Genomic DNA, 23,369 nt, shown 5'->3' on the forward strand with positions numbered 1-23,369 from the left:
CAGGGCTCAAGCCCAAAACTTTGGTTATCCTTTCTATCCTATAGATGTTCTGTTACCTGCCAAGGTTCTCCTGCGCTTTTGTATATTCCATGACAATCACAGTGTCTGCCAACTTTCTTGCTTAACTCCAGGGGGTATTATATTTTATTTCTCATGGTTAACTGGGCATTGAATTCTGAGTAATTCAGTTGCTGGATTCTCTAACTGATCAAATTCCTGCAAAATTCAGATGACCTTCTTGGATGTCAAGGAAAACAGCACAACACTGTCTCGAAGAATCAGTCCAGCTTGCAAGTTCAGATCCCTGCTGTTGGACTGGAGCCTGCAGCCCCCTGACTTGAGCCCCTTTCACACTTGCCAGTGATCCCACCAATTGGTCCTTAAAGTGGCAAGTGTGAAAGCAAAATCTACTAAACGCCAGCATCAAATGATGTCATCTCATGCCGGGGATTGCCGGCCTCGACCCCTAGTACAATCCCCGGCATCCCGCGCCTCTTCTGATCATTTAATTTAAACACCAGCCCTATATCCTGCTTATAGATCACGCAAGTGTGAAGCAGGCAATTGCATTGCAGCCACTTCCTATTAAAGGTAGATCAGACCAAACACCGTTCGGGGGGTGGGGGGGGATAAATCCTTGCGATGTGAAAGCGTTCAGTGTCCCAGTTAGGAGTGGTCTAGTGTGAAAGGCCAAACCCTCATTCCTATGCCGGGACACTGAACGGCTGATTTACTGGGATGCAAGTGTGAAAGGGGCTTTGGATTTAGTGGAACCAATTGGCCATTTGGGGCGGCACAGTTAGTGTAGCAGTTAGCAATGCTGTTAATGCGCCTGCGACCGGAGTTTGAATCCGGTGCTGTCTGTAAGGTTTGTACGTGTTCTCCGTGTCTGCGTGGATTTCCTCTGGGTGCTCCGGTTTCCTCTCACGGATCAAAAACGTGTCAATTGGGTGTAATTGGGCAGCATGGTCTCGCTTGTGAGCTGAAAGGGCCTGTTGCCATGCTGAACGTGTAAATTTTAAAATTTTAAATCTCTTTACGTGCCATTTCTAATGAGAGATCTAGCTTCCCACCAGCACTTTATCTGTGTACAATGCAGTGTCCATCAACAGTTGTGCCAAAAAACGGCAGTGTATCATCCTCAGCTAATTCCAATGAATAAAAAGTTTTGCATTGACCTGACCCTCATGACACCCTCAAATGGAGATCTGCTTTAGAGTCGAATTAAAACTTGACCATCCACTGTCAATCCACACCCAAGGGCTTGAAAACATTTTTGATAGTCAACACACAGTAGCATTCCACTGGAATTGTTTGGGGGAGCCAGATTCCATCTTCCCCACCCCATTCTGTGCAGTGTCTCAGATAGCAATTCTCAACTTTTTTTGCTTATGGTTCCCTTAGGTCTCTACTCAAAAATTTATGGCCCCTCCTCCCTCTTGAAGCAGTCAAGTTTAGTTAGTTTCTTCTGTACATCTCTCCTACTGACTTCATAAAAAACTATTTTTTGATTTCAGTCTGTCACCCCCCCCCTTTAAATCTTCAGTGGCCCCAGTTGAGAATGGGTGGTCTCAGTTGTAATATAGCGAAATGTGCCAGCCTCTTTGTGCATGAAGAGTCCTCATATTCTGTCATTGTGACTAAACAATTAGTTTATTAGTGCTAATGGATGAGACATGCATTCCTCTATTCTCTCATCACCTTAAATTTATCTGCAGCAGGGACTGAACCTAGAATCAGAGATCAAAGGGGTGGCATGGTTGGTGTAGCGGTTAGCTCAACACCTTTACGGTGCCAGCAATCAGGTCCGGGGTTCGAATCCCGCACTGTCTGTAAGGAGTTTGAACGGTCTCCCTGTGCCAGCGTGGGTTTTCCCCGGGGGCTCCCATTTCCTCCCATTGGTCAAAATGTATTGGTGGTGTAGGTTAATTGGGTGTAGGACGAAATGGCCTGTTACCATGCTGTATGTCTAAATTTATCCAGTAAGCCATGACAGGCATTTAAAGGACTAGTTAAATGTAAAATAATCTGGCAGAAATGACAGAATTGACAGAAGTAGATGCAGATTAATATCATGCATTAAGGAGCTTTAGATCTGAAGTGTGTTAATGCAATCAGACTGGTGAAAAATATCCTTCAGTGGTTTAATGACATTTTGTTCCCAAGGACCTGTGGGAAATATTACACTCATAAAGTATCTTCAATTGTCGGGAGCAATGGGAAACACATTGTCCAAAGTTTCCAAATGATCATCAGGAAAAAAAAACACAACTGGATAAAATTCAAATACAGCTGAAAAATTGTCAAAAATTTATATTTTTTATCTGTTATTTTTCAAATTCAACATGACAAAAAGCCACTATGTAGGACAATGCTCCATTGTACATTGAACATCAAAACTATGAAGTTTGCGCTCCTTTAGATCGGATTAGAACAAAAGAGATTCGTCTGCATTTCATGACTTTTACTCAATTAGGAAGGTGATAGGGATTTGAGCATATGAAAATGAACAGGTGTTCTCATTGCCTGAGTTTTATTACTGGATGCAATTAATTACTGCTTTATCCACTTCTTGGAAAATGGTGAATAGTTCAGGAGTTAAAAGCCAAGGCTCCAGGAAAGAGTTCCTGCTCTGCTGAACGTTGGTTGCTTGGTCAATCACCCGAATGAAATGGCTGAACTAACACTGTGGCCTGTCGCTATTTTCCAAATACCTGCTGCAATTCTGATCCCAATTCAATGTCAGGGGAAAGATTATCCCTCAATTGAAAGTTATTTACTGGTCAGGCGTTCAGAGTAAATCATTAAAAAGACAGTCCCATTATTTGTGAAATTAAATTTTCAAAGATCAGGAACCTCAACCATGCTCTCCTCTCCTCTCCCTCCATATTTCACAAAAGGTAAAGGTTCCATTATTGTCATGTAATACTACAGTTAGAATGTGACGTACATGAGATTATAATGGGTACTTCGTTAACTTTCTGAGCAAAATTTCTGCCCAATTTTGATGTCTCTTTGTATCCAAACGCTTTCATCAGTGGTAAACAACAATTCTGGATCAAATTTGCCAATTGCTTTCACAATCTAAATTAGCCCATCCTGAATTGCAGTTTTGCTTTTTTCCCCCATTGGTTCATAAAAATCTTATTTTTATTATTAGCTGGCCACATATTTGAAAGTTGTAGCATTGAATGAAGCCTCAGGTAATCCAAGCAGGGAATCTGATAGCACTTAATCGATGTAACAAATAAATCACTTCATTGCAATTATTCATTGAACAGAATGAGTGAAGACATTTCCTGAAGACAGAAAATGGTTTGGGTTTTTCAATTTCTGTTTGCTTAACTGGAGTTGACTGTGCTTAACAACTGGATTGACAGCACAGTCAGAGCAGTTTACTGGGAGAGGCAATCCCTCAGATAGGTTTCACTATAAAAAGCCGAGTCAGTCTCCAGGGTACTGTAATAGATTTGATGCCCTCTGCTTTCTTTCTCCAGGGTATAGGAAACGTTTATATATTTGATGCCTCTCATTACGCTTTATCCTTTGATGAATTAGAGTATTTTGTCACAAAGATGCCATTATGAAGAGGAGCCTCGTGGTGAGAAAATGACATACCTGTACTTGGAGAATAATCTAGAGTCTCCTTTGCAACATGGAACCCCTGCTGTTCCTGCACAGCAGGGAAGACAGTCAAAATGAAGAATGCAATTTTGTTCTTTTTATCAGGATACTGAGTTAGTTCTGAAATTGGCAATAAAGAAAAAGAAGGCATTTTTTTTGCCCTTCAAGGTTGCCAAATTTTGTTGGAATTAATTGAGGCAGTTCCCTGACCTCCCCACGTTCCTTCAGATGTTCCATCTCCTCCCACGTTCCTGCTATTGATCACCAGTGTGCCACACCTCATGAAATGCAAAACTTCACTATCCGATTACATGATTCTTGACAACATTAAACAGCTTGTTTTCCACATCTGATTTCACCAGAACTTAAAATATTAGTGTCCACACAAAAAGAAATAAAATGGATTGTTACCTTCTTAATTGCCTCAGTGGTTTTTCTACTGGATTGCTGTAAATTTGACTGAGAGGTTGTTGTAATCCCCAAAGACCTTGGCCTGAGTCTCTTTATCCTAGATCTTTAAGCACCCCACCAAATTCTTCAGCAGAGAGCATCAGGAGGAACAAAATATAACATTTTCACATTCTAATTCAACTTTTAAAGGATGGTGAAAGGAACTGAGACTAAAATGATAACCTCTGTCACCCCAGCTGATATCATGTAAGAAAGTGAACTTAACCCCTTTTGGATTGTATGCTTCATGTGACAATGGCAACATCCAGAAATGACTGGAGTCTGAAGGAAACAATTGCCCCACAAAGGGGTACGAGTGATGCAGGATGAAACCAATACTCAAGTTCACAGGACTACAAGATAGAAGGATGCTAGCACATCCTTTCTCAAATAAGATGCCCAGAACTGTACACAGAACTCCAAGTGAGGTCTCATCAGTGCCCTATAGAGTGTGAACATTACATTACATCCCTGCTCTTGCATCCTCTAGAATGCGAAAAGAAGTGGCCCCCATAATGACTCCTGTGGAACAGGCAACCAACCTGAATAGAATCCCCTTATTCCCACTCTCTGTTTCCTGCCTATTAGCCAATGCTCTACCCATGCTAGTATCCTTCCTGTAATTCCATGAGCTCTCATCTTTTCATGTAACCTCATATGTGGCACCTTGTCAAAGGCTTCTTGAAAATCCAAAGTAGACAACATTCACTGATTCTCCCCTGTCTATCCTTGCTTGTTATCTCCTCAAAAATTTGTAGTGGGCTCGTCAGGTATGATTTTTCTTTAAGGAAACCATGATGTCTTGGACCTATCTTGTGATGTTCCTCTTGGTACTCCAAAACCTTGACAATTGATTCCAACATCTTTCCAACCACCAACGTCAGGTCTAAAGTTTCCATTCTGCTGCCTTCCTCTCTTGTAAAGCAGCAGAGTGACATTCATGATTCTCCATTCCTCTGGAACCTCGCCAGAATCCATAGATTCCTGGAAATTCATTACCAATGCCTCCACAATTTCTGCAGCCACCTCCTTCAGAACTCAAGGGGGAATTCCATCTAGTCCAGCTTTGGGTGTTATTTAGCTTTAGACCATTTAGCTTCCCGACTACCTTCTCTCTCGTGATCTTGACAGGACTCACGTCACTTCCCAGAGTCCCCTGAGAGTCTGGTAAGCTACTAACTTCTTCTACTGATCCAAAATATTCAGTCTGTTCCTGTGCCATCTCCTTGCCTCCCATTACAATTTCTCCAGCATCACTGTCTAACCATATCTACTCTTGTCTTTCCTTTACTCTTTATATACTTAAAAAAGCTTTTCGAATCCTCTTTGATATTATTTGTTAACCTCCTTTCATAATTTCTCTTTCCTTCCCAATCACCTTTTTAGATGCCTTCTCTAAGTTTTTAAGTTTTCCAGTTCTCTATCTTCCCACTAATTTTTGCTTCCTTGCTTGCTTTCTCTTTTCCTTTTACTTTGGCTTTAATCCTTCGTCAGCCATAATTGTCTCATTTTTCTATTCACAGCTTTCTTTCCTTTTGGCATGTACCTGTCCTGCACTTACCTCATTTTTTTGCAGAAACTCCGGCCAGTGTTGATCTGCTGCCTTTCCAATTGACTTTGGCCAGATCCTCTCTCATGTGTAATTTCTTTACACCACTGAAATATCGACACATCTTCCTTTCAAATTTCACAGTGAACTCAAATCACGTTGTGATCACTGCCTCCTAAGGGATCCTTTATCTTAAGCTCTCTAATCACCTCTGGTTCATTACACAGCACCCACTTCAGAACAGCCGATTCCCTGGTGGCCTCATCAACAATGTTCTCCAAAAAGCTATCCTGTAGGCATTCCACAAACTCTTCCTCCTGATATCCCGCACCAACCTGACTTTCCCAATCTACTCTCATGTTAACATCCCACGTGATTATTGTAATGTTGTCCTTCTGACATGCCTTTTTAAAAATTTCCTGCTGTTTTTTATAGTCCACATTCCAGCTGCTGTTTGGAAGGCTATATATATAAAACTGCCATTAGGGTTCTTTTACCTTTACAATTCCTTAACTCAACCCATAAGATCCTATATTACTTCTTTCCAATTATTTTGATATTGCTGTTTACCAGCATGGACACGCCACCTCCTCTGCCTACCTGCCCATCCTTCCAATACATCGTGTATCCTTGGACATTCAGCTCCCAATGACATCCATCCTTTAACCACAACGCAGTAATGGCCACAACATCATACCCTCCAATCTGTAACTTTACTGCAAGATCATCCACCTTGCTTTCAACGCTGAGTTCATTTAAGTCGAATACCTTTAGATTAGTTATTGAATGCACTGTGTCTCTGTCATACTCCCACTGGTTAATTGTAAAATTAGAGCAGACGAAGGGAAAAAGAAAATCTGATTGGCTGTGGCAGCTGATAGGGTGAGGTCATTTAACAAAACCATCAGGAATACAAAGAATACATAAAAATACTGGAGAAACTCAGCAGGTCACACACCATCTATCACCTAAGGTGCATACCAAACGAGGCTTTTGTCCAAAAGACCACAAATTGAATTTGTTTCTGTAGAAGGAAAATCTGAAAGCTTCACCAATCATTCTGCAGTGTGAGAATGCTGTTGTCCACCTTTATCTTCTGATCCACCCTGCTCATCTTGCCCTTTTCTTTGAACTCTCCAACTTCCTAACCCTACACTCTTGATCCTTCAACTCACCAGTGGTAGTGCATCCAATGACCACATGTGTTTTCTCCCAGAATATTCTCCTCAAAACCCACTGTGTTTCCTTGCTCCTTTTACTTCTCAGCCATGACCTTCCAGAACTGGATTCCCCATGTCAAGGCGTCACTTTCCGTCTCAACCTTCGCTCAACTCTGGACGCTTTCAACTTTAAAAGTATTCCACAAATTTAAGCTATTGGTATTCCTTTTGATTCAACACTGCATCTGGGTGTTAAAGCAGAGTGCACAATGAGTTACTTTCCTCATACAGCAGACCTAATTCAAAGCCACGGAAGTCAAATCGTGACTGGCCTGTCGACATTTTACCATCACACTACCTGCATTGAATAGCCATATGCTTCTAGAAACTATTAAGAGCAGAACATAGCACTGGTGAAAAAGATGCAGTGACCTGCAACTTCATCCTGAAACTCCAGCATGTCAAAAAGTACCTTGAAGCTATTAAACCTGCATTTCAAGTCATGCTGTGAAAAATCTGTTTAACTGCCACTCATCATCCTTTATCCATTATAGTGACTTTGAGCTGAAGGCGCTCCAAGTGTAGAACCAACCACAAACAAAACCCATTCAATAACTTCTGCAGCAGTGCCTTCAGGGCAGAGTCAAAGGTCAACAAATGTCACTCCAGGGAGGAGAAAGAAGAACTGCTGGGAATTACTTTTGTGGAGGAAGAGCATTACCAGTTTACAGCTCCAGGTTGCTTTACTTTGACAATCATTTCTCCACAATCGATGTTCTTATCTCAAAAAATGTAAAATTCTCTCTTCAGTTTTTACCCAACATAAATAGTGAGATTCTGGTATTCCTTCTTTGCCAGAGAGTGTTGACCCAGTCAAACTCAAAACATTTTTTAATCCATACCACCAGCTCCTGAAAGTGATTTCCAATGCAAGGTTAAGGTTAATGCCAGGAATATTAATATGGCTATGATATGTTCTGCTGGAACGACATTTTATTCAGTTCTCTGCATCAATTCTGATCAAAGCTGGGGTTTGCACTAGATGGTAACTGTAGATTCCAATGGGCTCCAATGTTCAATGGCTATTTAAAAATTAAAGAAAAAACTTTTTATATAATGGTGCCCAGTTCAGGGGCACTGAAATAATCCCAGTACAAGTAATTGGATCACATCAAGTTTGAATCTTCAAAGGTTGTACAGGAGGAAGGGAAACAGCTTTGGATTTTCTGATTAAAATACATCACAGAGCCATTTATTTGGAAAGCAGAGGTCCAAATATTAACAAAGGAGAAAAAAAAAACTGTTTGAAAATTCATGTTATGAGTTGAGTTAAATTATACAACTAAAAAGACTGAAAGGTGATTAAGAATGTTGTTGGTTTTGGGATTGAATTGTTCAGCTCCTCAATCGATAAAAATCATATGTTAATTTCTAAACTGCTTTCGTTCATATACAAAGCCAGAAATAGTTTCTACAGCCTTTCTACAAGGAGCACTTTCATTTCTTCATCAAAAGACTGTGAGTTTCAAATTTCATTCCAGAAACTAGACCACAATAACCTAGGCTTACTCTCCAGTACAGAGCTGAGGGAAGTCCGCACTGTCAGGAATCTGCCATTTGGAAGACATGTTAAAAGAAAACCTCGACTATTTTCTCAGGTGGAAAAAAGTTGCCGTTTCATTTTGAATAAGGGTAATAACAGGGAGTGCACTTCAAAGGTATTCAACTGACTACCTCAGAAAAGCCCATGCTTTCTTTCTGCCAACAGTGAAGCATCATAATGCAGCTTATATCTGGTCAAGATGTTGACTGAACATTGAATTGAGGGGGTCAGGCTTTTTCCCTGAGTCAGGGCTGCACCCTTTACTATTCCAACTAGAATCAATGAGCATAGCAAAGTCTCAGAATTCCCCAAAGATGGGGTTCCCCAATAGATAATGCAGAGATCACTGCTTCCTAATATATTAAGGACCAGTGTTACGTGGTGAAAGATAAATAATTGGGATAAATGGTCTGTTTCTTTGTTCCCTAATCGATGTATTTCCATGTAATTTCTCTTTAAAATTTCAAAGGCATGAATGGGTTAACATAGATCTTCCCCTTGAGTCAAATAAAAACATCCACGATTCCCTTTCCTATAAAGTATTCTATTCATACCACAAGTACCACAAGACCTATTAAGACACAGGTAGAGAAAAATCTTTGGATTGGAACAGACTTCTCATTTTTAAATTTTATAGGCTCTGCAGCAAGTAGCATCCTCTGTGCCAAGCAAGGGGATTCATCTTGACATTGCATTGAATCTATCATATGGTCGGAGATTGGTTAAATACTCGTTGGGGGATAAGGATAGGAAAAAGCCATTTCACAAAGATGACATCAGCTCATTCTGTAACTCCATAACTGTTAATTCATTAGTATTGGGACCAATTTTGCTGCAATCCTTGAGTAAATACGCAACATCTTTTTGACCTTGTCTCCCAATGGGTGTGCATGAGGGTTCTACTGTGACAAGGTGATGGAAGCAAGTTGTAATTTAGCCATGTTATTTTCCTTTTGGAATTGTATAGAACAGACAGAGGCTGACCACAGACAATCAATAGAAGCCTTCTTAAATCTTCATACCATGTGGTATATTCAATGTTATCCAAAGTTTTTGTGGGGAAGAGACAGACAGAATCATTTCAGAGAAATTTTAAAGAAAATGCAGCAGCAAAGCTTTTTAAGGAGGATGAAACAAGATGGGCATAGCAGTTAGCGCAACACTGTGACAGTGCCAGCCAGCAGGTCCGGGGTTCAAATCTTGCACTGCCTATAAGGAGTTTGTACATTCTCCCTGTGTTTTCCCCAGGGGCTCCAGTTTCCTCCCACCATTTGAAATGTACTGCGGGGTGTAGGTTAATTGGATATAAATTTGGTGGCACAAACTCATGAGCTGAAATGGGCTGTTACCATGTTGAATATGTATTTTTAAATTTAAAAAAAAATTCTCGAAGAATTTGGAGTAATTGCTTGAAGAGATGTGTCTGGAGTTTTGGTAAATGATGCTGCCATTTTCAATAACTCTTCGGATAATAATAAACTGGTACAAAAGGATGGAATTTTCGGGGCAAATTGCATTCATTCCATTTAAACTTCCATGAGATTTGAATTCAAAAAAGTAAATCTATTTTGTCTTTGCTCAGTACCAACTAATCTCTGCACTTTCTGTACTGTATCTTACTTGCTGTATTATGTATCAGATGTCTAACTGGTCTGCTCATAAAACAACCTTTATCACTGCATCTTTGATACATGAGACAAACTTGAACAACTGCATCACTTGCCCATCACTACTAGGAATTCATTGTTTTTGTTTATTTGATTATGGAATTCACATGTTCCTACAAGGAAGAATCTTTACTGCCCATCCCCATGTGATATTGAACCACTGTAATCTTCATGTGGCTGAAACTCCCTCAGAGTCGTTGGACGAGGTGTTCCAAAGATTGGACCCACCAAAAGAATGTTGTTGTATTTCAAGAACAGAGTGTCCAAAACTTTAAGAAGAACTTTCAGCTGGTAACATTCCCCTGCACCTGCTGCCTTTGCCCTTTGAGGTAGTAGAACTCTCAGGTTTATGAACTGGTACTAAAAAAAAAGCCTTGACAAGTTGTTAAAGTCTATTTTGCGATTAGTACATACAGCAGGACACCTTGTGAGGCAAGAGAACAAATAGTTAAGGTCCTGATGATGTTAAAAGATCAATATCATGTCTTCGAGGTAATGCCAAGAAGAACACCAACAGGTGTGTTTTAAAACAGTTTGAATGAATTTGCAGTCCAAGATAGCGTAGCTCCATACACAAATCCAATAGTAAATGGCTTGCATATATCCTGTCAAGTTTAATATTTTAAAATTACGTTTGTAAAGTTAATGGATTTAAATGGTCAAGGCTTCGGGGATAATTATACCAGTTCCTCTGTCTGATGCTCTTGCTTTTGATCATTTTTTATTCAATTATATTAAACTTCATTGAGGTACTGCTTTTAATTATATGAACATTCTAACAGTGTAATGATATTACAGTGCTAGCCATGTTTGAGTCAACCACTGTCTCAAGTCAAGTTTATTGTCATCTGATTGCACAAATACAACCCAACGAAACAGCGTTCTCTGGTACTCAGTGCAAAACACGCAGACACACAACCAGATATAACACACATACAGACAAACAATACATATGCAGGACAAGTCTGTTAGGAGTTTGCACATTGACCCTGTGACTGAGTGGGTTTTCTTCTATGTTCCACAGACGTGTGGGGATTAGTAGGTTAATTAGTCTCATGGGAGTAATTGGGCTGCATAAGATCATGGTCTAGAAGGGCTTCTTACCATTGCTGTATCTCTAAATTAAATATTTTAAAGTGACTTTTAAATATGAAAGCTAGATTTTAAAATATACAATTTTTCAACTTCAAGACAGAAAATGCCAAAGAAATTCACTGGAAACTCGGTGTAAAAAAAGCGCTTTCCAAAATAGGTGCAATTTTACATAGAGTGCCTAATGTCAACTTCTATTCCACTGAAGTGTTCTTGACGAATGATTGCACCACTGAGCTTCTTTAAGGTGCAGTTAGGATTAAGACTTAAATAAACATCATACATGTTATTGGAGTGAAAAGTGCAGTCTAAGTACTTCTGGATTCAGTTCCAACTATAATTTAAATGCTGCACTTACTTTAAACTGAAATGTAAATTAAATCTAGACATACAGCCCGGTAACAGGCCCTTTCAACCCATTACACCCAATTGACCTACAACCCCCGTACATTTTGAAGGGTGTGAGGAAACCAGAGCATCCAGTGGAAACCCACGCAGACACAGGGAAAACGTACAAACTCTTTACAGACTGCGCTGGATTCGAAACCAGGCCTTGCTGCCACTTCTCACTTATTCACTTATGTATTTTATGCCCATTGAAACTGGGGACTAATTTTAACTTTAGGTGATATGATCAAATCTGCCATATTGAGTTGGCTTGCTGCTTTAAGTCCCATGTGATTTTCTCATTCATTGATTTCAAAAGATAACTGGGATGCTCATGACAAGTTAGCTCTTGATCTGGAGTGTTTTCCCATGTTAAACCTTTTCCTTCCACCCACAGTAGTTGCTTTTGGGCAACATAACTGAGAGAAGCTGAAGGTCAGAACTAAACAAATACTGCAGCGGCCTGCGCACGGGTACACGGGACCGGCCCACAAAATGGCCAATGAACGCGATGACCGGGCAGAACTGGGGGTGACATCAGCCGTCGTCCCAGGTGACCTCCGCATGGCACAAAGATGGGGAAATCTGGCAGGAATGTTGGCCAATCTGAGGTCGGTGCTCTGATGACACGGGGCCTTGATGTCAGCGCCAGGGTCCCATTAAAGCGCAATGGCCATAGCAATAAATCAATCTCGTTTTCCAAGGCTTTGGTGTGTTTGTCGTTCTTCTCCAGGCTCACGTAGCACGTACACGTCAATATAATGATTTCTATCTTCAATCATCTATTTTCTTTCTGCCATTGGCCCATTCAAGAGACATAAATTTCAAGGGCATCTCACATGAGTCCCAAGAAGGCCCATTCAATTGTACAGGAGTCAACATAACCAATTCTGATTGAACAGCAAAGGCTGAACTCTTTTTGTCACAGGAGGGGCTCAAGAGTTAAGGGCCAACTTAAAATGGTGAACTAAAGCCTGTTCAATTAAAAATAAATATAGATGTCCAAGAACATCTTGAAGTACTTATTAGATTTGTCGTCCCAATTGGAAAAGCATATTTTCCGAAAAGATCTGTAAGAAAAATACAGGCAGCATAGCAAAACTCCTTTGTACCACATCTTTCAGATCACCTTCATTAAAACTAGAATGATATCTTTTGCTTTCAATTACAGGACCTCTCGTAAATGGATTGAGATCAATTTAATCCCTCCTTGGGGTTCTCCCTCTCTTACTGTTCAGCGCCTAGAGTTGATTATAAATTGAAAGCCAGGAACCAAGTCCTAACCAGAGGCTGAAGTACAAACCAGACACAAGGAAGAAATTTGCTGGGAGGTGTACTCATTATTTTTCAAGCCTCAAAATTTTTTTTTTTAAATTCAAGAGATGTGGGTGCTGTTGGTAAGGACAGCAATTCATGTCGATTCCATCATCTGTCCCAGTTGCTTGCTGTCCCATTTCACAGGGCAATTAAAAGTCATTCACATCAGTAGGTCTGAAGTCACTTATGGACCAAAGCAGGCATGGACAGTAACATTTCCCCTAAAAGCACTGTACTGAACTGTATTCCTATAATCATCTTCACGTTTAATAACCACCATTATGGATAATGACATTTATTTCACTTATTTTAAATACCCCAACTGCCAGGGGTATCCATTTGAACTAACGTTTCTGGATCATCAGTCTAATATTACACTACATTACTAATCCTGTTACTTAACCACAATGCGACAATAACCCTCACAACCTCTGGGCGAACACTAAGCTTTTCAGAATCTGTCTCTAACAACTCAAAAAAAGAACAGAATATAAAACCCCTCTCCTTTCAAATTGCTTAAAATGGAATTCTTTAGTCTATCCACATTCATTGACCAGGTATATGCTCATGTTTATAAAACAAGCACTGCTCGAAAGATTATTTTGATATTATCTTTCATGTTATTTACTTTATTATGTTTTACATAGCATATATTTTCTACGATACACAAAAGTGCTTGAGAAAGTCAGCAGGCCACGCAGCATCTATAGAAAACAAAGGGATATAAGCAACATTTTGGGCCTGAGCCCTTTGTCAAGGTATCAGCAATGAGCAGGCATTTTTGCTTTTATCTTCTAAACATCCATTTTTATATTATCACCCAAATACTGGGAAAAATATATGATCATTGCCAAGGATTCAAGGTGGAGGTATCAGAAAGATGAAATGGTATTTGATAACTACAGAGCTATTTGCAGTCATGAAATGTAGAAAGAGCATATTTCTAAAAATAATAAAAGGAATTGTTCAGTGACCTTTAAACTGAATGAATCATTCCTGGTTAAACAATACAATTAGCTTGCTCCTTTTAGAATTGGACACACTGGGATTGTTCGTCCAGCAAACAATCAGGCTGTTTTGTGCACCCACATAGCACAGGTTCCATTTGACCTTTCGTTCTAATTTTTTCTTTTTCCTTAAGCACCTCCCCTTCCCCCCCCCCCCCCCCCCACACAATTCTGCCAACAAACAATTACTCTTTGTGGCATGGATGTGTAGGATGAGAGGTCACACTTCGCTCCTGTTGCAATGGAAGCAAAACCTTAACCCCAATGGTGCCATTTCTCTGCTCGACAAGTCACCTGACTTTTAGTTTGTTTCCTCTCTGAGCACCATCTCTCTGAGCTCGTCTTTGATCTTTTGCTTTAAAGTCAATTTAATTGCTTCTTGATCAGCTGCAGTGCAAGGCAGATTCCTTCAATATTGTCCAAAGATTAAACATTCACAGGCCTGCTACTAGAATACGTAATGCTTGAATAAAGCAAGGATTTACAATCTTTGCTTGTTGAGCTGATCTCATAATCAGCCTTTCAGTTCACAAGTCTGTTGCACTGTCGTCTCTTCTTCCTTCCTTTCTGTTGCCCTAGACTCGTGAGGAGGTTCAGTGACATTGACACTCATCACATCTCACGTCCGACGTCATCTCCTCTTCACAATGCAGTCTAAACGATCCTTCTTGACATAAAGGAGTTTGTTTTCAATGAACAGGATGTGGGAGTCCTCCGCAAGGCCTTCATATATTGGCTTTCATTAATCCCCCTTGAACTGCCGGCCCAAATACAGAAGCCAATTAAAGGCCAGCACATTGCTGTGATTATGGTATCTCCTTTTGGTCAGATCTGAAAGACTGACAAGATTTCCTTCTCTGCATTACTTAAGTAAACTGGTTGGATTCTTACAACGAACTAGTAGCATCATTTTCATAAGCGAGGACACAAGATTTTAAAAAATTCCACAGTTAAAGAAACACAAACACTGCAAATGTTCAAATTTTCAGACAAAGAACTGCTGGAGGAATTGAGCAGGGTCAGTCAGCATCCATGGGTGAAAATGGTCAGTCAACGTTTCGGGTCTGAACACACGATAAGCCTATCTTAGTCTCAATGGACTGACCATTTCTACCCATGGATGCTGTCTGACCTGTTGAGTTCCCCCAGCAATTCTTTGATTAAATTTAAATGTAATAGAGGAGAGGGGTTGTGGAATTTGACTTCAGATATCCAGAATATTCAGCTAAATCCCTGTGTTGTTAGTCCCAGAATTGTGGAAAATCACAGAATCAATCCTGTTTTTAGCCAGAGTCAACTTGTGATGGACAATTCAGGACACATACTTTCCTGCTACAACCTGAAAAGGCAACCCTCCTTTCTCATTCTCTGGTGAGCTGAGCGTTTCCAGAATTCTGTGTTAGAGCATGAATGTTCGCTAGATGTAAAACTTTAGCAAGTTAGGTTGAGGTGTTGAAACATTAAGCACCCATTGTGGACAGTCATGATGTAATTGGATATATGCTTATCCTCCAACTTGCTAAAGTTGCCACCATTGGTCCTTCAGCTCACCATGTCCACACTGACCATTGTACTTATCAAAACTAGCTCCACTTACTTGCCTGTGTTAATACTTCAAGTATTTGTCCAGTTGCTTTTTAAATGTTATTCTCCTACCAACTAGAAATCAGCTGTTTGCCAAGAATGAAGAGGGATTAAGTTATCCATGGCCTCCCTCATTGCTTCCTGTTTGCTGGGTTTGCACAACTACCAGAAATCTCTTAAGAATATGCAAAGAAGATCGACAGAACTTACAGTTGGAATCCTTTCCCAGCCTCACGCTTCATTATCTTGAACGGATAGTACAGCGAAGTATGCTGCAATATACTGAACAGCACACGAAGCACTGGTGGAACTCAGTGGGTCACGCAGCATCTGTGGAAAGCAACAATTAAGAATTTTTGGCCTGATACATCGACTATTTATTGCTTCCCTCAGATGCTGCCTGACCCACTGAGTTCCTCCACCACTATGTCTTGTTTACCTGCGATACAGTGATATGACTCTGCGGTTTAAAAGCTGGCAGATCCATTCAGAACTGTGCAAGGTTCTGGATTCCTGGGTGAAAGTGGAAATGCTGAACTTCTACTCAGCTGCAGGACAAAGATGGAGTCGAAATTTCCCAACACTTAGAGACATCTGTTCTCTTTGATAGTTGATTAGTTTGGTGAGTGGTTAAACAAACACACAAAGCAAGTCTAGGGACAATCGAGATTGAATTGAATCCTGATTCAATTCAGGATAATCGAGAAGGTCCTCATCAATTAGATGGGAGCCAGTATTTTGAAGGACAAATGTGTTCAGGATCCTGCTGGAGGTAAGAGTTGATATCAAATGACCACAAAACTCAGACAACTTGTTGGTCAGCATAGGTTCCGGGCCATTGAATTGAACTCACAGACACTGCCGCATATTGAAAGTTCATTTTTATTGTCAGAGTACAACATGGCATCACATACAGCCCTGAGATTCTTTTTCCTGTGGGCCAGGCAGGATTTCCATTTATTGGTAGTGCACAAAAGAGAGAAGTGTAAACAAAGATAGAAATCCAACAGGACAATACAGAAAATAAATATTCAATAATAAATAATGTGCAAAGAAAGAGTCCTTAAATGAGTCTCTTATTGAGTTTGTTGTTTAGGAGTCGGATGGTGGAGAGGGAGCAACTATTCCTGAACCTGGTGGTGCAAATCTTATGCTACCTATACCTCTTTCTTGATGGCAAAAGCAAGAACAGAGCCTATTCTGGGTAGTGTGGATCCTTGATGATTGCTGCTGCTCTCCGTATTGAGTGAAAGGAACAAAAACAGGGAAGGTAAATCTCTATAATGCTCTCTCATGTACTTGCCTGAGGCTGCTTCACAGTTTCATCGGCATCAGTTGCGCAATATGATGGAAACAAGTGATTTCACACTGGAGAGTGTAAGATTGTTGTCTGAATGCTCTATTATATAATGTCATGCGTACAAGACTGCAAAGTCAATACTGAGAAAGGGTATACCATTATATCAAAGAAATTGTAGTTATGGTGACAACAGAAAATACCTATCATGCCATCTGATGAGGTAAGATCAATAAGGCTACCATAAGGTCCTCAAATAGTATTTCATTAAGACGAATAACATATCTACTTATAGCATTAGATTAATATAAACAATGATTTCAAGGCAAAAACATTTTCATATTCACAACAGGAAGAATGTGTGTCCCTTTCTCTAAATTCCACAGAAGGAATAGACATTGGGGGTGTGGCAAGATGGTGTAGTGGGAAGACGTGTGGTTCCACCTTCCCCCAGTTAGACTTCTAAATACCCGAATTAAAAATTTGTAAAAGTGGTTAAAAATAGTATTTACAGACTTTGGAATATTGGAGGATTCCAATGGCTGCAAATGTGAAAAAATCAAAAGCTCAATTGCAAAAGAAATGACCTTACAAAAGTGTGGAAGAATTGAGGCCTACTTACTAAGTTGAAGCCACGGAGTCGTCGACTGGAGTCCCCAAGCCTCAGAGGACTCCTGCTCGGTTAAGTATTACGCCGGCGCCAATCGTGCAACTGCAAGATGGCGCCGGCTCAGTGACGGGCTCGGCTGGCCCTGACGCACGCCCCGTGAGTCCGGGGGCATGGCGGATCGGCCGAGCGAAGACAGACCCACGAGCCTGCAATACTGCTTGGCAGTCCGGGAGCGCGCAGTATAGTGTCAGAAGACGCACCTGCGTGGTCGGTGACTTTGCCGGGCGTGTGCAGAGCGTCATGGGTCCGGGAACTACTGGACAAGGTGTGGGCTGTGGGGGAGCCCGAACAACAGCGGGCTGATGAGGTTGGCATGCTATTGATGAGCGTCCAGACCTGCAGCCGCACTGGAAGAGGACCTATGATGTTAGAGGAGGAAGAAAGATCAACATTACAGGAACTTTCACAGGAAGAAATGGGGACTGAGCCCAGAGATGGTAGGCCTCAAAGGGAGGTGATGGAACCTGGACTGGATTCTGTGTTTACAATTTTGGAAGGGATTGCTCATCAAATGGAAAATGTATCAATACAGATGTCTACTCAGATGACTCAAAGATTTATGGAAGTGAAAACTAAAATGAATACAATATGTGAAGAAATTACTTGTACGAAGCAAAATAGTAATGTAGTTAAAAGTGATGTTGGTAGATGTATAAAATCAGTGGAAACTCTACAAGATAACTTTAAAAAGATTGAAGAAGCTTTTTTTTGAATGCAACAACCAAGTGGAGCATAATAGAGAAAAAATGGAAAAGTGGAGAATTCATTCGTGGATTGGGGGATCCAGAAGAAGGAATTATTGAAGAAGATTGATTCTTTAGAAAATTAGGGACGAAGAAATAACTTAAAATAGTAGGTCTTCCAGAAGATATAGAAGGTTCTGATCCGGTTAAGTTTTTTAAGAATTGGATTCCTGAGGTGTTGGACAAGGAATTTTTTCCAGATGGGCTGGAGTTAGATCGAGCACATAGAGCACTAAGGAAGAAACCGTTTCCAGGCCAACCACCACGAGTAGTTTTGATTCGTTGCTTGAAATACCAGTACAGAGAAATTATACTATGAATGGTGGTGCAGAAAGCACGACAGAATCAGGCTCCACTGATGGTTCAGAATAATAGGGTGTTTTTTATACGGATTTGAGTCAAGAAACTATTAGAAGGTGCCGAGAATTTAACTCAGATAAAGAAGTATTGTGGGAAAAGGGATATAAATTTGCCTTTTGTTATCCGGCCATGTTGAAAGTTTTTTATGGGAACTTTCAATCTCAATTCTTTGAAAATGATCTTGATGCATTAATTTTTGCTAATTCATCGCCAGATTTATGAGGAAATGGACGATCGTCACCATTGTCACCTAAGAGGAGGGTAAATGGCAATGGGAATGGGAAGAATGGAAAACATGGAAAGAATGGGAAGAAAATTGAATTGACACAAAGTCTTCTAGATATTGATGATCCGGAACAATCATTGGGACTGGAATCAATGGGTTAATTATTTTTGTTTCAGTACTTTGAGAAAGTCTGACTGGGGGGGTGGGGGGGTTTGATGACACTGAGACATTTAGTCATCTACCACTAGTGGGCTTTACCACACCAAGATTTTTAGGGAGCTTCTACTTTTTAGTAGTTTTAGAATTTTTACATAAGGTGGGGGTTATTCTTCTTTCTTTGGCTTGGCTTCGCGGACGAAGATTTATGGAGGGGGTAAAAAAGTCCACGTCAGCTGCAGGCTCGTTTGTGGCTGACCAGTCCGATGCGGGACAGGCAAACACGATTGCAGCGGTTGCAAGGGAAAATTGGTTGGTTGGGGTTGGGTGTTGGGTTTTTCCTCCTTTGCCTTTTGTCAGTGAGGTGGGCTCTGCGGTCTTCTTCAAAGGAGGCTGCTGCCCGCCAAACTGTGAGGCGCCAAGATGCACGGTTTGAGGCGTTATCAGCCCACTGGCGGTGGTCAATGTGGCAGGCACCAAGAGATTTCTTTAGGCAGTCCTTGTACCTTTTCTTTGGTGCACCTCTGTCACGGTGACCAGTGGAGAGCTCGCCATATAATACGATCTTGGGAAGGCGATGGTCCTCCATTCTGGAGACGTGACCCATCCAGCGCAGCTGGATCTTCAGCAGCGTGGACTCGATGCTGTCGACCTCTGCCATCTCGAGTACCTCGACGTTAGGGGTGTGAGCGCTCCAATGGATGTTGAGGATGGAGCGGAGACAACGCTGGTGGAAGCGTTCTAGGAGCCGTAGGTGGTGCCGGTAGAGGACCCATGATTCGGAGCCGAACAGGAGTGTGGGTATGACAACGGCTCTGTATACGCTTATCTTTGTGAGGTTTTTCAGTTGGTTGTTTTTCCAGACTCTTTTGTGTAGTCTTCCAAAGGCGCTATTTGCCTTGGCGAGTCTGTTGTCTATCTCATTGTCGATCCTTGCATCTGATGAAATGGTGCAGCCGAGATAGGTAAACTGGTTGACCGTTTTGAGTTTTGTGTGCCCGATGGAGATGTGGGGGGGCTGGTAGTCATGGTGGGGAGCTGGCTGATGGAGGACCTCAGTTTTCTTCAGGTGGGGGTTATAATATTAAGGGAATTAGAGGGGAGCATTATTTTATAGTAGTGGAATATATTTCTTTGGCTTGGCTTCGCGGACGAATATTTATGGAGAGGTATGTTCACATATGCTGCTGCAGGCTCGTTGGTGACTGACAAGTCCGATGCGGGACAGGCAGACAAGGTTGCAGAGGCTGCAGGGGAAAATTGGTTGGTTGGGGTTGGGTGTTGGGTTTTTCCTCCTTTGTCTTTTGTCAGTGAGGTGGGCTCTGCGGTCTTCTTCAAAGGAGGTTGCTGCCCACCGAAATGTGAGGCGCCAAGATGCACGGTTGGAGGCGATATCAGCCCACTGGCGGTGGTCAATGTGGCAGGCACCAAGAGATTTCTTTAAGCAGTCCTTGTACCTCTTCTTTGCTGCACCTCTGTCTCGGTGGCCAGTGGAGAGCTCACCATAGAACACGACCTTGGGAAGGCGATGGTCCTCCATTCTGGAGACATGACCCACCCAGCGCAGTTGGGTCTTCAGCAGCATGGATTCGATGCTTGCAGACTCTGCCAGCTTGAGTACTTCGATGTTGGTGATGAAGTCATTCCAATGAATGTTGAGGATGGAGCGGAGACAACGCTGGTGGAAGCGTTCTAGCAGCCGTAGGTGATGCCGGTAGAGGACCCATGATTCGGAGCTGAACAGGAGCGTGGGTATGACCACGGCTCTGTACATGCTGATCTTTGTGTGTTTCTTCAGGTGGTTGTTCTTCCAGACTCTTTTGTGTAGTCTTCCAAAGGCGCTATTTGCCTTGACGAGTCTGTTGTCTATCTCTTTGTCGATCCTTGCATCAGACGAAATGGTGCAGCCGAGGTAGGTAAACTGGTTGACCGTTTTGAGTTCAGTGTGCCTGATGGAGATGTGGGGGGGCTGGTGGTCATGGTGGGGAGCTGGCTGATGGAGGACCTCAGTTTTCTTCAGGCTGACTTCCAGGCCAAACATTTTGGCAGTTTCCGCATAACAGGACGTCATGCGCTGGAGAGCTGGTTCTGAATGGGCAACTAAAGCGGCATCATCTGCAAAGAGTAGTTCACGGACAAGTTTCTCTTGTATCTTGGTGTGAGCTTGCAGGTGCCTCAGATTGAAGAGACTGCCATCCGTGCAGTACCGGATATATTATTAGATTAAGAAATGTCTAATTTGAATTTGGCAACTTTTAATGTCCAGGGTTTGAATAACCTAATTAAGCGTAAATGAGTTTTGGCTTATATAAGAAAAATGAAAGTTGATATTGCTTTTTTGCAAGAAACACATTTGACTGAAAAAGAACATTTGAAATTGAAGAGTGAGTAGGTTGGTCATGTATTTTCTTCTTCTTCTTTTAATTCGAAAGCGAAGGGTGTAGCGATTTTAATTCATAAGGAATTACCGTTTGAATTGGAATCGTTTGAAGGAAATCCTGGGAGGGTTTTGATGGTTAATAATAAAATTTTTGCAGAATCGTGGACTTTGTTAAATATTTATGTACCTAATGTAGATGATGAACGGTTTATGTCAGAAGGCTTTTTTATTGCTTAATCCGGCCAATAATAATATTTTGGTCGGGGGAGATTTTAATTATGTTTTGGATCCTTTATAGGATAGATCTCCAAAAAGTATAAGGAAATCGAAGGTGGCAATACAAATAGGATCTTTGATGAAGGATTTGAATTTGGTTAATGTTTGGAGGAGAGTAAATCCTACAGAGAAAGAATTTTCTTTTTATTCCTCTCGACATGACTCCTTTTCTAGAACAGATTTTTTTTTGGTTTCGGCACATCTGCAAGGTAGAGTATTACAGGTTGAATATAAAAGTTGGGTTATATCTATGTTAAATTTTTCCAGTGTAAATTCAGAAGTAGTACAATCGTCTTACGGATGGAGGTTTAATACAATGCTATTGAAGAAACCGGAGTTTATTACTTTTGTTAAGAAGCAGATTACTTTGTTTTTGGCTGTGAATGTGAATTCAGTACGTAGTAATTTTGTATTGTGGGATGCTTTGAAAGCATATTTACAAGGGCAAATTATTAGTTATACTACGAAAGTTAAAAAACAATATACGGCAGAAAGCTTAATATTAGAGAAACAAATTGCTGACTTGGAAAAGGAATTTCAGAAAAATACTACAGAAGACAAAAAAGCTGCTTTAATGAAGTTGAAATTACGTTATAATACTTTACAAACTTATCAGTATGAGCATCTACTTCATCGATCTAAGCAACGTTATTATGAACTGGGTGAGTGAGCTCATAAGGTATTAGCATGGCAATTAAATACAGAACAGACATCACGAACTATTAATGGTGTGAAAAAGAATTCAATAGTTACCTGTAAATCTCAGGAAATTAATGATCAGTTTTATTCATTTTATCAAAAATTATATACTTCTGAGGGAAAGCAGGACGCTGGTTCTATCGAATCTTATTTATCTAAATTAAACTTATCTGTTTTAGGGGAGGATGAGGTTAACGAATTGGATGCTCCCTTTATGGATTTTGATATTAAAGAGGCTATACAAGAGATGCCAAATGGAAAGTCGCCAGGAGATGATGGATTTTCTGTTGAATTTTATAAAGTATTTTATGAAGATTTATCCTCTATATTTGGAGATGTGTTTCAGCAAGTAACAGAGGAGCAGATGTTGCCGGAATCTTGTTCAAGTGCTATAATTACTGTGATTCCTAAGAAAGATAGGGATCCATTGAAAGTATCTATTAAATGTAGATTATAAAATTATAGCGAAGGTGTTAGTGAATAGACTTGGAAAATATTTACCTCAGTTGATACAGATAGATCAAACAGGTTTTATTAAAAATAGAAATGCGTCCGGTAATATTCTTAGATTGATAACATTAGTCAATGCATTTAGACAGCAACCCAACCACCAAATGATGGTTGCGCTGAGTATGGAAAAAGCCTTTGATAGGGTTGAGTGAAATTTTTTGTTTAAGGTGTTAGAGAAGTTTAATTTTGGCCCTTATTTTATAGGCTGGGTTAAGGCTTTATATACAAACCCAATTGCTGGGTGGTGACAAATGGTCATATTTCCTTATCATTTAACTTAACGTGTTCGACTCGACAAGGTTGTCCATTGTCACCAGCCTTTTTTGCATTGGTTATTGAATCATTAGCTCAGAGAATAAGACAGAATGATAAGATTAAAGGAATGAAAATTGTGGAGGATGAATATAAGATTAATTTGCTTGCAGATGATGTGTTGGTATATTTGACAGAACCAGAACAATCTTTGAAATAATCAGAATAGGACATACGTGGTAAATGGGAGAGCATTGAGGAATACAGAAGAGCAGAAAGATTTAGGAGTAACGGTACATCGTTCCCTGAAGGTAGAAACTCACGTGAATAGGGTGGTGAAGAAGGCTTTTAGTATGCTGG

General features: G+C 40.7%; 1 protein-coding gene and 1 long non-coding RNA gene across 9 annotated transcripts in view; one reads left to right on the forward strand and one right to left on the reverse strand.

Moving 5' to 3' along the window:
- wwox (WW domain containing oxidoreductase) overlaps positions 1–23,369 on the reverse strand; it is an 877,584-nt gene that overhangs the window by 49,308 nt on the left and 804,907 nt on the right. The window contains exon 9 of one of the 8 annotated variants that reach the window (XM_069902090.1): positions 15,651–15,770. The exons of the other annotated variants lie outside the window; for them this stretch is intronic. Within the exon in view, the coding sequence (XP_069758191.1) occupies positions 15,672–15,770 (99 nt within the window). The 3' untranslated portion in view covers positions 15,651–15,671. The remainder of the gene's footprint in view (positions 1–15,650; positions 15,771–23,369) is intronic. 8 annotated transcript variants of the gene reach the window in all.
- Positions 1–23,369, forward strand: part of LOC138745039 (uncharacterized) — a 44,617-nt gene that overhangs the window by 6,812 nt on the left and 14,436 nt on the right. Inside the window, exon 2 of the long non-coding RNA XR_011345968.1 lies at positions 16,537–16,710. This is a non-coding gene — a long non-coding RNA (uncharacterized lncRNA). The remainder of the gene's footprint in view (positions 1–16,536; positions 16,711–23,369) is intronic.

The sequence above is a fragment of the Narcine bancroftii genome, chromosome 10 (genome assembly GCF_036971445.1).
Source record: "Narcine bancroftii isolate sNarBan1 chromosome 10, sNarBan1.hap1, whole genome shotgun sequence".
Taxonomy (NCBI): domain Eukaryota; kingdom Metazoa; phylum Chordata; class Chondrichthyes; order Torpediniformes; family Narcinidae; genus Narcine; species Narcine bancroftii.